Source organism: Ursus maritimus, unplaced genomic scaffold (assembly GCF_017311325.1).
Source record: "Ursus maritimus isolate PB19 unplaced genomic scaffold, ASM1731132v1 scaffold_35, whole genome shotgun sequence".
In the NCBI taxonomy this organism is placed as follows: Eukaryota; Metazoa; Chordata; class Mammalia; order Carnivora; family Ursidae; genus Ursus; species Ursus maritimus.
Window position 1 is genome coordinate 24,777,820 of NW_024426119.1, and position 15,228 is coordinate 24,793,047.

The 15,228-nt window shown below is 38.3% G+C and overlaps 1 protein-coding gene across 1 annotated transcript in view; it reads left to right on the plus strand.

Annotated features, from left to right (window-relative positions):
* Positions 1–15,228, plus strand: part of FBN1 (fibrillin 1) — a 225,136-nt gene that overhangs the window by 129,444 nt on the left and 80,464 nt on the right. The window contains exons 14-22 of the mRNA XM_008705933.2: positions 816–938; positions 3,865–3,987; positions 5,032–5,184; positions 8,756–8,809; positions 10,390–10,515; positions 12,950–13,075; positions 13,568–13,687; positions 13,902–14,039; positions 14,892–14,942. Of these exons, the coding sequence (XP_008704155.2) occupies positions 816–938; positions 3,865–3,987; positions 5,032–5,184; positions 8,756–8,809; positions 10,390–10,515; positions 12,950–13,075; positions 13,568–13,687; positions 13,902–14,039; positions 14,892–14,942 (1,014 nt within the window). The remainder of the gene's footprint in view (positions 1–815; positions 939–3,864; positions 3,988–5,031; positions 5,185–8,755; positions 8,810–10,389; positions 10,516–12,949; positions 13,076–13,567; positions 13,688–13,901; positions 14,040–14,891; positions 14,943–15,228) is intronic.

The window sequence follows — 15,228 nt, forward strand, 5'->3', positions numbered from 1 at the left end:
GAGAAACAAACTGAGGACTTCAGAGGGGAGGGGGGTGGGGGAATGGGATAGACCGGTGATGGGTAGTAAGGAGGGCACGTATTGCATGGTGCACTGGGTGTTATACACAACTAATGAATCATCGAGCCTTACATCGGAAACCGGGGATGTACTGTATGGTGACTAACATAATATAATAAAAAATCATTTAAAAAAAAAAAAATAAAACTGCTTCAAACTTCAAGCTGTCCTTTGGTTTCTACTTCATGAAGAATTGGGAAGTGGCCTAAGTACATTTTAAGTTACATCCTTCTCGGTTTTGATTTTTGTTTTTATTTTTCAGTGTATTGGAAGTAATATCAGTGAAGTAAATATAACTATCAGGCTTTCAACACACTTTTCAGTTTGTACACTGGTGTTTTTTTAAAAAAAGTCCTGGTAGCTTTCACTGAGTCAAATTTCATATGCATACACACACACACATGAAGTTTGATATATATGATTATATATGAATTTAATTTCTGTATACACATGCATATATGTGTCTACATGTATACATAAGCATATATACAGTATGTCATAAAATAAATTTAGCCCTAGAGTTTGCATGCACAGATCAAAAACTGAGAACTTAAGAATACATATTTTATATGACCCTTCTTCTTGTATGCTATAGTTTGGAAGAAAATTAGCCTTAGACTATAATCACACACAAAAAACAAACAAACAAAAAAACAAGAAATGTGAAGACAAAGAATTATATTCATTCAGATTGGCTTCCTCTGTAAGCTTACTCTTCTGGTCATACAAGAATGTATCTCTTTTGTGTTTTTCAGATATGGATGAATGCAGCATAAGGAACATGTGCCTTAATGGAATGTGTATCAATGAAGATGGCAGTTTTAAATGTATTTGCAAACCTGGATTTCAGCTGGCATCAGATGGACGTTATTGCAAAGGTTTGTGCTATAAAACTCGAAAGTCATATTCTCCCCTTGCCTTTTCTCCTTTCTATATGGTTTAGAGGTTCCACTTTTCCTTATTGATTCTCCCCATTTAAAGTCCTCCTAATTCGGTTTAGGAAACCTCAGTGGACCTCCTTCTTAAGTCCAGCCACCCAGAGAGCTATGGTGTATGCTCAAGAGGCTGTTCTGATTTCAGAAAGGGTGTTCGGGGTCTTCTAAAGGAACCTGAAAGGCTATGTAGCGAATGAGAAGCTGAACTAACAGTTGGTCCACCAACAAATGTAAGCATCTTTTTAAAGAAGCTGAATTCTACCTCTTCCTTGTATTTGGGGAATAATGGTAGTTAGGTCTTTTGACGGCTGTCATCTGCTACCTCTTACATCTTCATCTGGACAGATGCTTATTTCAGTGATCTCTTCTCCATAATTTCCTCCAGATATCTTAAGAAACAGAAAGTTTTTCATGGACGATTTATTTAGGCATTATCAAGTCACATAAGCATAAGGGGAAATTGAATTATGCAGAAGAAATAAACCAACTAAGAGCCGTTGTTTAATTTGGTAGCTTTTGAAATAACCGCATTGCTCCAGGTATTGAAACAGAAATGAAGATTTTTATTTGTGCTATTGAAAATTGGGGTTCTAAGAAGAGTCATCGAGATAGATTTGTGCTTGTGTCTCTTATGTAGTCAGGGATGAGGGATTATTGCCCTTGGGTCCAAGATCTAAGTTAAAACCATACTTCTCAAGGAACCTTTTATCCAAAACTGGTCCAAGAAATCCGCTAAAATACAGCAGTCAAAGCCTTCTGCTCATAGTTTCAGATGGAGAAGTGCAGAGTGTCAAGCTATTCAGAATTAAAAAAACAGAATAAAATCCTATGATGCCTCTTCTCCAGGTGCCCCTGGTAGACAGTTTTGGTAAAGGTGCTATGGAAGAAAGCCTCGTATTAAGTTGTTGGCAAGACATTCATTTTTCTCTAGGCTTAAAAGAGCTTCTATCCCTTGGTTGTATACCTATATTCTCCATGATCTTCACATCAACGGCTTTTAATATTGTGCTAATCTGTCTTCATAGCAAGAGAAAACGTTCAAGTTTTTACAATTTGAAATAGGAAAAAAGTTTCTGTACTTCTGAGCCCTGTGCTGGGAGGAACTTATTGTTTGGAAGATAAGATTAACACGTGGAAGTATTCTACAATGTAAGACAGAATACAACAAAGTGCCAAATTGTGCAGATTAAGTGCTGCACAAGTAAAAAGAAAGGGGAAGAGAATGATTGCTGGAATATTTGGAATCAGGCTTCCAAACAAAATAACAGAAGGAAATGTGAAAGCCCCTTTGTGTGCGGAACTTTTGCAAGAACACATACTCCTCTTGCCTATACACAGGGCATACTGAGATTCACTTCCAGTGCCTATAGGTTGCTGGTGACCCAGGTCACACTCTGTAATTATTTCAGACGACATTATGACTTCATAGATGAAACTAGGTTTTGCAACTGTCTGCAGCCAGTGAAATAGATGAAATACACACATTAGACTAAGAATAAAGAAAAAAGAAATTTCTCATGTGCTGAATTTCTTCTTTTCTGTAACTTTTCTCTTGACATCATTGGATAAGATTTTCTCTTAGCGCGGAGTACTTAGTTCTGAGACCACAAAGATGTGACTGTTCAAAGCTAGAATAAACAATGATAATTTAATCTCTGCAGTTAACTAATCTGATGACCAGCATGGCCTCCCTGATCACTCTCTGAAAGTTGGGGCCACTCACATTGAATCATGCCCTCTAGATCTATGTTAAATCTCCGTCCCCGTTAAAAAGCCTGTGCGTCACTTTTCAGGCTATAGTTGTCACTGTTTTATGGTAGATCTCAACTTGAACAAAAAGGTGACCTGAACAGCTGAACCAGTTTGAGTTCATGTATTTAAATATAACTGCAGTTTTAAAATACAATCTGTATATGGAATCTTGGACCATCTGAATAGATCTTGTGCCAAATAACACAAGCTAAGTAAAATATAGAGGTGTTTCAATCTCAATTTGCCTTTTTAAGGTCAGAAGAAAGGAAATAGTTACATACACTAGTTATATATTATAAAAGGGGTTGTTATAAAATGACTTGCTTTTAAGTGTTCTATGTTTTCCAAAACACAATTTTGGTACCATTTCTACTTCCCTATGTTAAAGGGAAAAAATCTTTGCTATTATTAGTATGTGCCTAATAAAGTTTTTTACCAGACCTCCCTAAGTATATACATATGATACTATAAAATATCTGTAATACTTAATAAAGATTTTTCTTTGCTGGGTTCCAGTTGCATACAGTGCTGTTGTTGGCCAGAAATAGTCATCAAAATCTCCTGTGATCATTTTCCATTTCTTTCCTATCGTGTTCCGTCAGGGTTTTAGTTCTATATCTCTTGATGCCACGCTAGTCATCTCAGAGAGCTAAGACATGAGTGATATTGGAATGGACACCTGTCTGAGTGTTAGATGCCAAATGGAGCAGCTGCCTGCCCAGGTCAAAGTTACAGTCTATTATCAAGCTAGATTTCTGACAGTCCTGTAAGAATTGCCATGTGAAATGTTCAGTAAGACCCTTTGTCTGGTAGCTGTCACTTCCCTTCTTCTTCCAATTATGTTTTTGCTTTTGTGATTCTTTTTTGGATGAAAAGATCTCAGGAGAATATGATTGAAATAGCTTTCTCTGTGGTAAAAAAAAAAACATAGTTTATGTCAATTTTTGTTACTCTTCTCTCAAAGGACAATGAAATGCATCTCAATGAGCTTTTATTGTTGGTGCTGCATATTCTTTTCCATCTTCCCCATTTTCAAGTGTTGTAAAAGAATTATAAACATGTTTTGGTTTCATATAAATGTCGCTCCATTGTTAATAAGAGCTTTTCCCCACCACAGATATTAACGAGTGTGAAACACCTGGAATCTGCATGAATGGGCGCTGTGTCAACACTGATGGCTCCTACAGATGTGAATGCTTTCCTGGACTGGCCGTGGGTCTGGATGGACGTGTGTGTGTTGGTAAGATAAAGCCATGACTCAATCTACCCTCTGTCGACCAATAAATCCCACCAATAACAAATACACTCTCCTGTAACAGACAGAATATTTGTGGGGGAACAAACCAACAGCATCAGTTCTCTTCTTGAATAAATTGGATATTAATCTAAGAGAAAGATGAGCTGAGATAAATGAAAACCAGAGGAATTCCCATCTCTCCTTCCCTCTGTTCTTTTCTAATCATGTAGATGTCCTCAGTTTTCTCCAACTCTCCTTTGTTGATAATTGTCTTTGAAATTGGCCTATATACACTCATTACCTCATAGTGAACATTTTCATATAGGAAATTAAATGTCCAAAAGGAAGTATAAAATGAGGAGGAGAATATGGATAATCAAGGACTTTATGTAATATTTTTATGTGGCTTTATAAGAAGTTTGAAATTTGTTGTGAAATACATATTAATTTTAGCCAAATTATTTTTAAGAAAGGTAGTCAGTAAACCTTTGAATTGGACATGGCTGTATATTCCCTCCCTGGTGGCAAAGATGACACTAGTTAGTAGACCAATGTCTACAGACTTATCTAATGAACCATTTATAGATTAAACTTCCTCCTTTTTGAAAGTATATCTAATTCAAAGATTCAATAATTGCATGTTTATTTTGAGGTAGGCCACACTTCTTAAGAAAGATCTTATTTATCGTAGGGTGAGAGTCACCAGTCATCCATCATTCATTTAACTTGTATTAAGTGCTTGCTCTGTACAGGTCTGGGGAAGACCAAAATGAAGGAGATAGAATCTCGGCACTTAAGAATCTCACAGTTGGGTAACCCATGGTAGTCTCTAGAAAACTGAAAGAGTCTGGCAATTGGTTTCCAGTTCGTGGAAGCTGAATGTAGTTTGTTTTGTTTTGTCTTTTTCTGTTGAAATCTAAGACCAGAGGCATCTTCCGTGAGTTAGAACAGGAATGATGATTAAATAAAACCAGCTTCAACTTTGACCTGGGGAGTTCTCTTCTGTTTGAAGTGATAGTGTGATGACCGATGCTTCTTCCTATTTAGACACACACATGCGGAGCACATGCTATGGCGGATACAAGAGAGGCCAGTGTGTCAAACCCTTGTTTGGTGCCGTGACTAAATCTGAATGCTGTTGTGCCAACACCGAGTATGCGTTTGGGGAACCTTGCCAGCCGTGTCCTGTGCAGAATTCAGGTATGTGGTGTCATGGGAATGCCCTCGTACTGTCAGCCTCCAGCCACCATCTGCAGTCCTTGCATTTATGCAAGTCACAGAGAGAGATGATGCTATGCTCTCCAGACACATCATACACCTTCCTGGGGTCTTGGCAGGGCTACTCAGGATCTGATCACACATTACTCACCCCGTCCTAATGGTCATTGGGAATCGGCAGCACGTTTGGAACCCCATCCCAACTCCTCCACCTTAGTAATACTCATGCTCTTTGGAATTCACGCAACTTGCCTTGTTTTCTAAAGTAGTTTCACAGTGTTTGCATTTTGCAGGAACTATTACAAATCAGAATTTTACAGATTGTAAAAGTAAATAATTTTCAGATTACCTGAATATTTCCAACTTTTTTCCAAAAGGCCGTGTGTGAATTTTGTTCAAATCCCTCATGTTGATTTAGGTGTGTTTCTCCTAAATGATTTTATTCAACCCTAGGGAAAAAGTATTTTTCTCAATTTGAAGTGACATGGCATAATGAAAAGAAAACTGGTTGGTGAGTCAGAATTCTTCCCAGCCACAGGCAGACAAATTACTTAATTAGGGGGTTTAGTTCGTTGTAGGTTTTTTTTTAATTTAGGAATTTTGCTCACCTACTTTCAAAAGGATTTGAGATGGCTTATAATAGTAAACAACTGTAAAATAGAATAATATGGAAAAGGGATCCTTAGTTTTCTCATCTACAGAATGAATTATCTTAGGTAATCCTCTCCAGTTATAAATTATTTCTACTTGTAAGGCAAAAATAGTTAATTGAAACTAAAGTAATAAACTGTCAGCATTTGGAAGCGTGACCGTTTCTCTTCAGTGTCCAAAATAGAGTTAGATCTAATATTGAAAATATGTAGCTCTGATTGGTTGATTTTCATCTAAGATCCCGTTCATTTCCACTCTAGATACAATCAATTAAAGATTAACTCACAATTTTTAAATATTTGCTATTTGAACGTGATAATATTTAAAATTAGAGAGTTGGAAAGTAAAATATGAGAAGTTAGAGAAAATTAAATGGAAAACTTTCAAAGAAGTGAGGGATGCCGCTTAAAGAAGGAAGCTTTTTTCTGGCTGATTACTTCACAAATTACCATTTTATGTATGATTACCAATCAGCTCAATTCATGCTCACAGTAATATTTCGATTATATAGCATCAAATATAATCCTGTCCAACAAAGATACCTCCATGTAACTTTATAGTTGCATATCATTAATACTTTTTGTATGTTACTTTAACTTTTCAAAGTACTTTTCCTATATACTTTGAATTTACAAGATGAATGAGTATCACGAGAACTGGCGCACAGGAGTATAGGTGATCTGTTTACATCTTCAGTAAGTGGAAGAACCAAAACTTAGAATCTAGGACCCTTGGTGCATAGAGTTCTTTGTTTTTACCTTTTCCTCTGGACCAAGTACATCTCCAAAGAATTCTGATGATACCTCAGAAAATGAAGTAATCTTATAAAAAAGGTGACTAAAAGAGACCAGATTTCTTTAAGCAGTAAAGCTTAAGGGGGTTAAATCTGAAGCCCGGCCCCACTAGCTTCTATTTTGTATTTGAAAGCACTTGCACAGAAGAGGTCCGCATGTGGATGGTTTCATTCCGTTTGGTTTCTCCACCTCTTTGGTAGAAGAAAATGTCAATTTGTGAAGGATCTAAGTGTAGAGTATCCCTTATTTCAGGAGAGAGGGGAGACTTTAAAAGGTACTGAAAATATTGGGAAGATTCCTTCTTTAGTCAATTTAATGAGAAACTCCAACCACATCACATCTAAAGGCCATCTCTGTGCTCTGGAAGGAAGCCAAGGGAGCTATCTTTGAAGATATTTCTTCCTGGCTGCTGAATATTTACTCCTTGCAGGAGTCAGTCAGGTAAGCCCACAGAAGTGTAAGTATTAGGAATTTTCTCATGTGTCCCCATACCAGTGTCTCTGGGGAACGACATTGAATTACCTCAGCAGCACTTACCATTTATTAAATGCATGAGCTGTGCGAGGAGCTGTGTCGAGCACTCTCCATATTTTCTTGTGAAATCCATAGAAATGTCATGTGAGTTGGGTTCCTCGTCTCCAGTTTCTAGAAGGGGAAACTAACAGAGGGAAAGGGCTTGCTCCCAATAAGCATTGTCATCAGCCTCCAAACCAATGCTGACCTGAATTCACTGATTGCAGAGGATAGTCTAGGACCAGATTCTACCCAAATGGAAAAGAACAGTGACAATAATTTGCTTCCCCTTAGGCCGGGCATCAACTAATTTAGGACTAACTGTAAAATTGCTTTTTGCAAAACTGGCATGATATTATTTTTCCTATTTTGTTACTTACAGTCAAAAGTGTTTTAATTAATTGCTGATGTGAGAGAATAATGACGTTGCATTTCTTTTTGTTTCCAGTTCCAGGCTTTCAAACACACAATGGCAGCCACTTTCCCAGTTGTTCCTTTTTTGGTCCCATTTAGCAGGATTTAAAATTTAAGGAATTTCACCACTTTTCTCAAATTTTCATTTGCATGAAGGCAGGGGCTCTGAGGGATCCAACCTTCCTTTTTTTTAAATCTGTGTAACTCCTTTGCATCCACTGTCATCAGGAATACAATTTTCTAGCATGCAGGAGTATAGGAGCTATTTGCTTCCGCAGTGAGGTGGGTTGGCCTCAGTAAAAAAGCCCGTCTATAATATCCAGTTCCCCTGCCACTTAAGCACAAATGATTTGCGTTTGACCATGAGACTCTGGTTGCCGGAAACTGTGGGCAACTAAAGGGACACTTCAGTTTGTTTTCCTTGGATAAAGTATGATTCCCATTAGTTCTCCATTTTCATCATTCACTCTTATGTTCTTCTAAATATTGTTGGAAACATTGCATCAGTTTTAGGAAATAGAAATCTGATTCCATCAGAATTGGGGAACGTATTCTGTATACCTCAATTTCTTCGTAAGATCTCAGTTTTAACATTAGGCAATACTTTGCCTATGGATTTATCACATAGAATGAATCTAGTATCCCGATGAATACGAACTTTAAATATACACTTAAATGCAAGTACAGATACTTTTGTTTTTCTTCTGAGTGGAGGCTAGAGAATTTGCAGAGAGAAATGAGAAAATTGATTGTACTAAAAAAAAAAAAAAAGAAAGAAAAACCAGTTCACACTAAGAAACAAAATTATTCCCAAGATGGTAGGAGAAAGTTTTATTAACAGTTAAGAAACCACATTTTAACAGGCACATTTCACTGTAAGTGTAAAGTGTTCCCTGGTGAATGAAATCAAATTATAGGAAAAACACCTTTTCCGAAAGTGCTTTGCACAAGGAATTGCTATAACTTGCCTGTGTCCTTCAAAGTCATTCTCCACAGTGATGTGGAGCCTTGAAAATGGGAGCCGGGTGTACCAGTGAGACTCTCGGGAGATGCCTCCTTTTCTGTTACCACTTTATGCCAGTTCCACTCACTTAGGAGGAAATGATGTGTGCAAAGCCAAGTACAGGATCGGCCTGTTCTGCAATCAACGGACTCATTTACTATCTGTTAATTTATTGCAGCGGAATATCAGGCACTCTGCAGCAGTGGGCCGGGAATGACGTCAGCAGGCAGTGGTAAGAACTTGTTTGGAATTCACTTCCTTCAGCGTGTGCAGAAGAGCGGTGCTGGGCCTTCCTGTGGGTTCCCAGTTGATCCATTTACACCAGATTGAGGAGGTCTGACCCCTTCTCTGGCCATCACCGCATGATGTACCTGGGACCCCTAGAAACCCCCAGGGGCAGAGCAACTGTGGTACACCGGGTCCTGGGATTGCTGGGTTTGGGTGTGGGGCTTGGTACTCGGGGGTGAGTGCTCTCCCAGGGTGGTCGATGGAGGACTGCAGATAAGATACAGTGACTGTGATCTCTCATTCATGAGAAGAGGCTCTCTGATCCTCCTTTGGCTCTTCCACAATTAAGTACAATTCAGGGTTACGGGCTCAGTTGCATTGTTATCCATTCACATTTTGAATGATTTATTGACTGTCAAGTGTTCAGTCAATATAAGATGGCAATAGGGAGCTATCTTGTATTTTGCAGCAAGCAGTGATAGTAATTAACGGAGTTGGAAGACAATGAAATATTTAAGTGTAGGGCTTAGAACTAGAGAAATACTGGTACCATAAAAGAATTAGAGTTAAAAGGGAGAATTGGAACAAGTGTAAAAATAGGTGACAGGAAAGATGAAGGGATTATTTTATTAATACAAAACCAAATGATTCAATTCGGGACAGTTCTGGGGAAAAAAAGGTGCACAAAATTGGTTGTCAGTTCATTCTCATGATTAATTTCATCATTATGTGTGGATGAAGGTGAAGAGGAGATATTTGGGGGAAAGAGGAGTAGTAAAGAAATTTATAATGAATAAAGAGTTAGTGGGAATAAATAAGTTGTGGTAGGGACCTGGAGAAGGACAAACATGTCAACCCTGACTTAGCCATCCGCTGATTGTCATTCTGCATCACCCTTGACTATAGAGCTCTCTTCAGTCTGGGCACATGGAAGAGGGAGGACCCAGCCTCATCCGGGCTGAGCAGCAGAGGCTTTTCCAGATCAGGTGGTGTTTGAATGGGCTTTGGACCAATGAATAGACCTGGCTCCAGACATTCCTGACACAGAGCAAAAGGGCATTATATCATGGAAGAATGAGAAATTCAAAGTAAATAAACAGCGTTCATATTTTAATTTAATCTTGAAGATATTTTTGAACTTATGAAAGTTTGAACCATGAGAATGACACAGTCATCTTGTTTTTAAGCTAAGTGTGATGGCACTGTGGAAGGTACATTGAAGAGGGATGGGCTGATGGCAGGGAGACCAGCTGTAGGTACTGGGGCTCTGTGGTGATCCACTTTTCCCTCTTGATGTTTGAGCCAGAAGAAGGCGAGGGGTTCTCCTTCAGCCTGACTAAAGATCTGTAATCTCGTAGTTCCAGCTCAAATGCCAAGTTCCTCTCAAGGATTGGTGGAAGGAAGATTTGAGTCAGAACATCTTGTAGTAAGAAACAGTGATCAAGCTTTCTCATCTAAGTGAAACTTTATTTTTACCAGGTCCTAAAGTTGTTACATTTCCTGTAATGTTATTTTTTTTTTGACAGTTCTTTGACCTTTATTTTAAGAATGTTATTGATACTGAACTTTTTTCTGGTGGTGCAGATATAAATGAATGTGCATTAGATCCAGATATCTGTCCAAATGGAATTTGTGAAAATCTCCGTGGGACTTACAAATGCATATGCAATTCAGGATATGAAGTGGATTCATCTGGGAAGAACTGTGTTGGTAAGAAGTTTCACCTGTTTCCTAAGACATCTCATGCATCATGCATTCTTTCTTTGTTGCTTGGAGGAAACTGCTGTCACATAGCCTAAAGGACTGGGCAAATGCATGGCCTTCACTTTGGGTGTCAGCATGGCATATACATATCTTGATTAACTAAACTTTACATACCTGAATCCTAATAGTTTATAAGTAGTCACGTATCATGTTCACTCCAAAAAAAAGAAGCTCCTTAGATGTATAAAATACAGATTGTGAGCTGTTGTCACGTGTCTACAAAGGCATCCCTATTTTTACCGAGAGAAGCAACTCTTCTTCCAACCACTTATTAATCAAAGAAAACCCAGCTTATTTTCAGTAATAACTGTTCTCTGTTAAGTTTAGCAAACATCATATTTTTTTTAAAGATTTTATTTATTTATTCGACAGAGAGAGAGACAGCCAGCGAGAGAGGGAACACCAGCAGGGGGAGTGGGAGAGGAAGAAGCAGGCTCCCAGCAGAAGAGCCTGATGTGGGGCTCGATCCCAGATCGCCGGGATCACGCCCTGAGCCGAAGGCAGACGCTTAACCGCTGTGCCACCCAGGCGCCCCAAACATCATATTTTTTTAAAGATTTTATTTATTTGAGAGAGAGAGAGACAGAGCATGAGAGAGAACAAGCATGAGTGTGGAGGGCAGAAGGAGAGGGAGTGGCAGGCTCCCCACTGAGCGGGAAACCCTAAGACCAAGATGCAGGGCTCTATCCCAGGACCCTGGGATCATGACCTGAGCCAAAGGCAGACACTAAACCAACTGAGCCTCCCAGGTGCCCCAAGCAAACACCATATTTGATGCTTTAACAAACCTTAACGAAAGCACCAGCCAGTAACTAAAAAAAAAAAAAAAAAAACTTGGGGAATAAAATGGTCAACATGGGACCATTTTTTTTTTTTCAACTTTCTCCAGTCACCTAGACTAGTATTTTCTAAAACGTACTGTCCATTCTATACTGCAGTGACATACTGACTTTCAAGAAATGAATTCTTCCTCTCTCACACCCTTAATTTTAGGGCTTCTTTTTTGGGGGTACAGTTATGATTTGACTGCACATGGTATTTTCAAACTAGGTTAAACTCAAAACAAATTTTACTATTTCATTTTTCTGTAAGAGCCTTTCCTCTTCGGCAGACAGAAATCATCATTTATCTGTACAGGCCCAGAAGGACACAGAGATATTTTAGCTTCATCCAAAAATCACCCCATTTGAAGCAAAAGAGAGAGTTTGGGAGGCAGTAGGGACTCTTCCTTCAATGCACTAGTATGTACTCCAAAGTCGACCCGATTATCATCAGGTCAGAAGTATATTCATAGTCCAGATTATGTTTAGAGATATAAAGTGAGGAATCAAAGATCCACCACCGCCATAGGGTTAGGACGTGGCTAGTTTTTATCTTCATCAGCAATTCCTCACTTTAAGGTTCCATATCCTTCTGACATCATCAAAGCTTAAGGATTGCAATATGAACACTTCTGGGAAGTGTTAGAATTCCCTGTGTCATTTTGAGAGAATTCTCACCATGTTGTTTGCTCATACAGTAATGTAATTTTATTAAATTTCCGTATTTTAAGTACTTTTTAAGTATATTGCTAATTTAAGTGGATTTACTACTGTGAAGCTAAGCGGTTCTCCAGCGCTGAATTTGTGTATCCTTTATTTTAGGTCTACTAGGTTGTCAAATAATGATCTAAGCAGAATTTCTCGATGTGTAAAAAATTCCCTGTGGACATGTGGCCTCTTCTGTGGGTTGTGTGATCTAGTTTAGCCCAACCGTATATAATAAGCTGTTAAAGTTCCACGCTTCCTGAATTACCTAAGTAACACATATCAAAACTTAGATTTTGCACCAGACAGACCAATTATTCACCTGAAAGTAAGGAGTTTTTCCGAGCTCTCTGAATCTCAAGTCTGAAATTCTCATGAGAATTATGAATTCTACAGATTGCTTCCTACTCTATAAACAGAAACCAGAGGCCATTTCCGTTATTCTAAAGAAGAAACATCTATCCTGGAACTAACACATATGAAAGATGGGCCATACTTTCTAAATATTTATTTAGTTCCTTAAATCAATAGGGTTAGTTCTTTTAATTCTGGCACAAGGAACAGTTATATGAAGATTAATGATTTCCAGAAAATCCAGGTTTCTTCTTGATAAGAAAGTGAATTGCACAGTATCTGGTGACTTTAGACTTTGTAGACACCTAGTAAAAATAATCAGATGAAACCTCTATTTTCCTCAAGTTAGGTAAGTTAGGCAAAAACCAATGGTAGAGGAGTTTTGCCTGTTAGCTTGAGTTAATCATGCCATGTGACCTTAAAAACTTAATCTGAAAAAGCAGAGGAATTGCATGCAAGAAATGAGCTCCTCTAAAAGTTCATGTTTCTCGGTTTTCCAGATATTAATGAATGTGTATTGAACAGTCTACTCTGTGACAATGGACAATGTAGAAATACTCCGGGAAGTTTTGTCTGTACCTGCCCCAAGGGATTTATCTACAAACCTGACTTAAAAACCTGTGAAGGTAAACTGTGGTTTTCTTCTCATATTATGTACTTTAATGTCTTTTGGTAACTGAAAACTACTGAAAAACCGTGACAGTAAGTCAGAGTTACCTATTTTAGACAATTATGTCATTGTAATTGAGATTCTGTGGCCCTAAATGACACTTGCATGCACTTTGAAAGCTACTGATGGTACTTACCTACAGTTGGCATTTTATTTGCCATCATTTAAAAGATGAAGAAGATATCACATAGTAAGTAATTTGGAGATCACGTTTAATGTTTGCTCCAGATTTTCTGAATAAAAAAAATCAGCCATATGCTAGATTCTGTGCTATAGAGATATGCTCAATTATTATTTTTGACATTCCATCTAGTCCAGAAAAAAATCATCTAGGCCAGCTCTACTATCTAATAAAGAATATATGGTAGAAATTGAAGCCAACGTTTAAATATTCTTTCAAGCCCAAGGCTAGTTTTTTAGCAGTAACATGGACCTGCTTTTGTTTTAGACATTGATGAATGTGAATCGAGTCCTTGCATTAATGGAGTCTGCAAGAACAGCCCAGGTTCTTTTATTTGTGAGTGTTCTTCTGAAAGTACTCTGGATCCAACAAAAACCATCTGCATAGGTATTTATCCTGCTGATCAGTACTGTGTTTAATGTCCACTTTTAATGCAAAAGAGTTTATTGCAAAATAGTTTAAGTACGGATGAACAAAATTGTAAGTGACCATTATCACGTGTTTCACGTGATAATTCTTGATGTAATTCCAACGCATGTTTGAATTTTTGATATAGATTCTATTAAGTATCCATTAAACATCATCTCCTACCTCCCTGCAGAAACCATCAAGGGCACTTGCTGGCAGACGGTCATCGATGGGCGATGTGAGATCAACATCAATGGAGCCACCTTGAAGTCCCAGTGCTGTTCCTCCCTCGGTGCTGCCTGGGGGAGCCCGTGCACCTTATGCCAAGTCGGTAAGAGAGACAGGCACTGTGGCTCTGGGCCCATCCCATTGGTCACTTAGCTTGGGAAGGGGAAACCCAGCACTTTGTTTATTTAGGTTCACCTAGGAATTCTAGATTTAATTCTGATGACCTCAATGGAACATATTGCTGAATAGGAAACTAAGAGAAGTGTCGAGAACAGTAATTTCATGTGATTTGGCGATTAGGTTATTGTTTTCTACCACCACACTGTGATCTGGTTACCCTGGTGTTGCTTTCCTAGATCAGCAACTCCTATGGGCTCTCTTGGAACCTCATGATTAGGGTTCCTGAGCTTCTTACAGGCACAGATTATCTTCCAAAAAATGGATTGATGTAAAGGAACCAGTTTTCATGCTTTAACTTCTAAATCTGTTGCAAAGCTGAGGTTTGAGAGCCGTGCCGATGATTTTGTTGATTCAGTGTTTGGGTAAATGAATACATAGTCTGAATGCTGCAGGACAGGAGATCTTCAAATTCTAGACTTCGTTTTCCATGTTCATGTTCTAGGAATCATATAATGTGATTCCTATTGTAGAGCTGATAGCAAAAGAGAGATCTAGCCAATTTCCTTTTTAGTCATCACCTTAGCATGATATTTAGGGGACCTTTGGGTCTTTCAGGACCTCTCAGAGGAATTGAGCTTAATTCAAGGAGACATTTCATTCTTCTTCTTCATCTATGCAATTGCAGAAACACTTTGTCATCTTAGACTTATTCATAGCCACAAAACCTAACTCATGTCCAGGTCCTCTTTCGTGTTTCTTATACTATGTCATACAAAGTCTGGATATTGTTATCTCAAATTTGTTTTTTGTTTTTTGTTTGTTTGTTTTTTTACAGATCCCATATGTGGCAAAGGCTATTCAAGAATTAAAGGAACACAGTGTGAAGGTATTTATGTGTATTTATAAGCCATATATTCTGGTGTGCATGAAGAATGCCTGTGTGAACTTGGATTGGATAAAGTTGTCATGTAACTTCCCAGTGAGAAATATGCAGCAGAGAGGAAAATAATGAGAACTGCAGAACATAACAGATGTTAATTTCACAAGCATATATATGCTGTTGCCAGTGTTGGATCACCATGGCCACAAGGCAGGGTGACTGAAAATGGTTTAGGCTGACCATGGTTTCGAGTGACTGCACTTTCAAAATACTATCAGAAAAAGAAAAATGG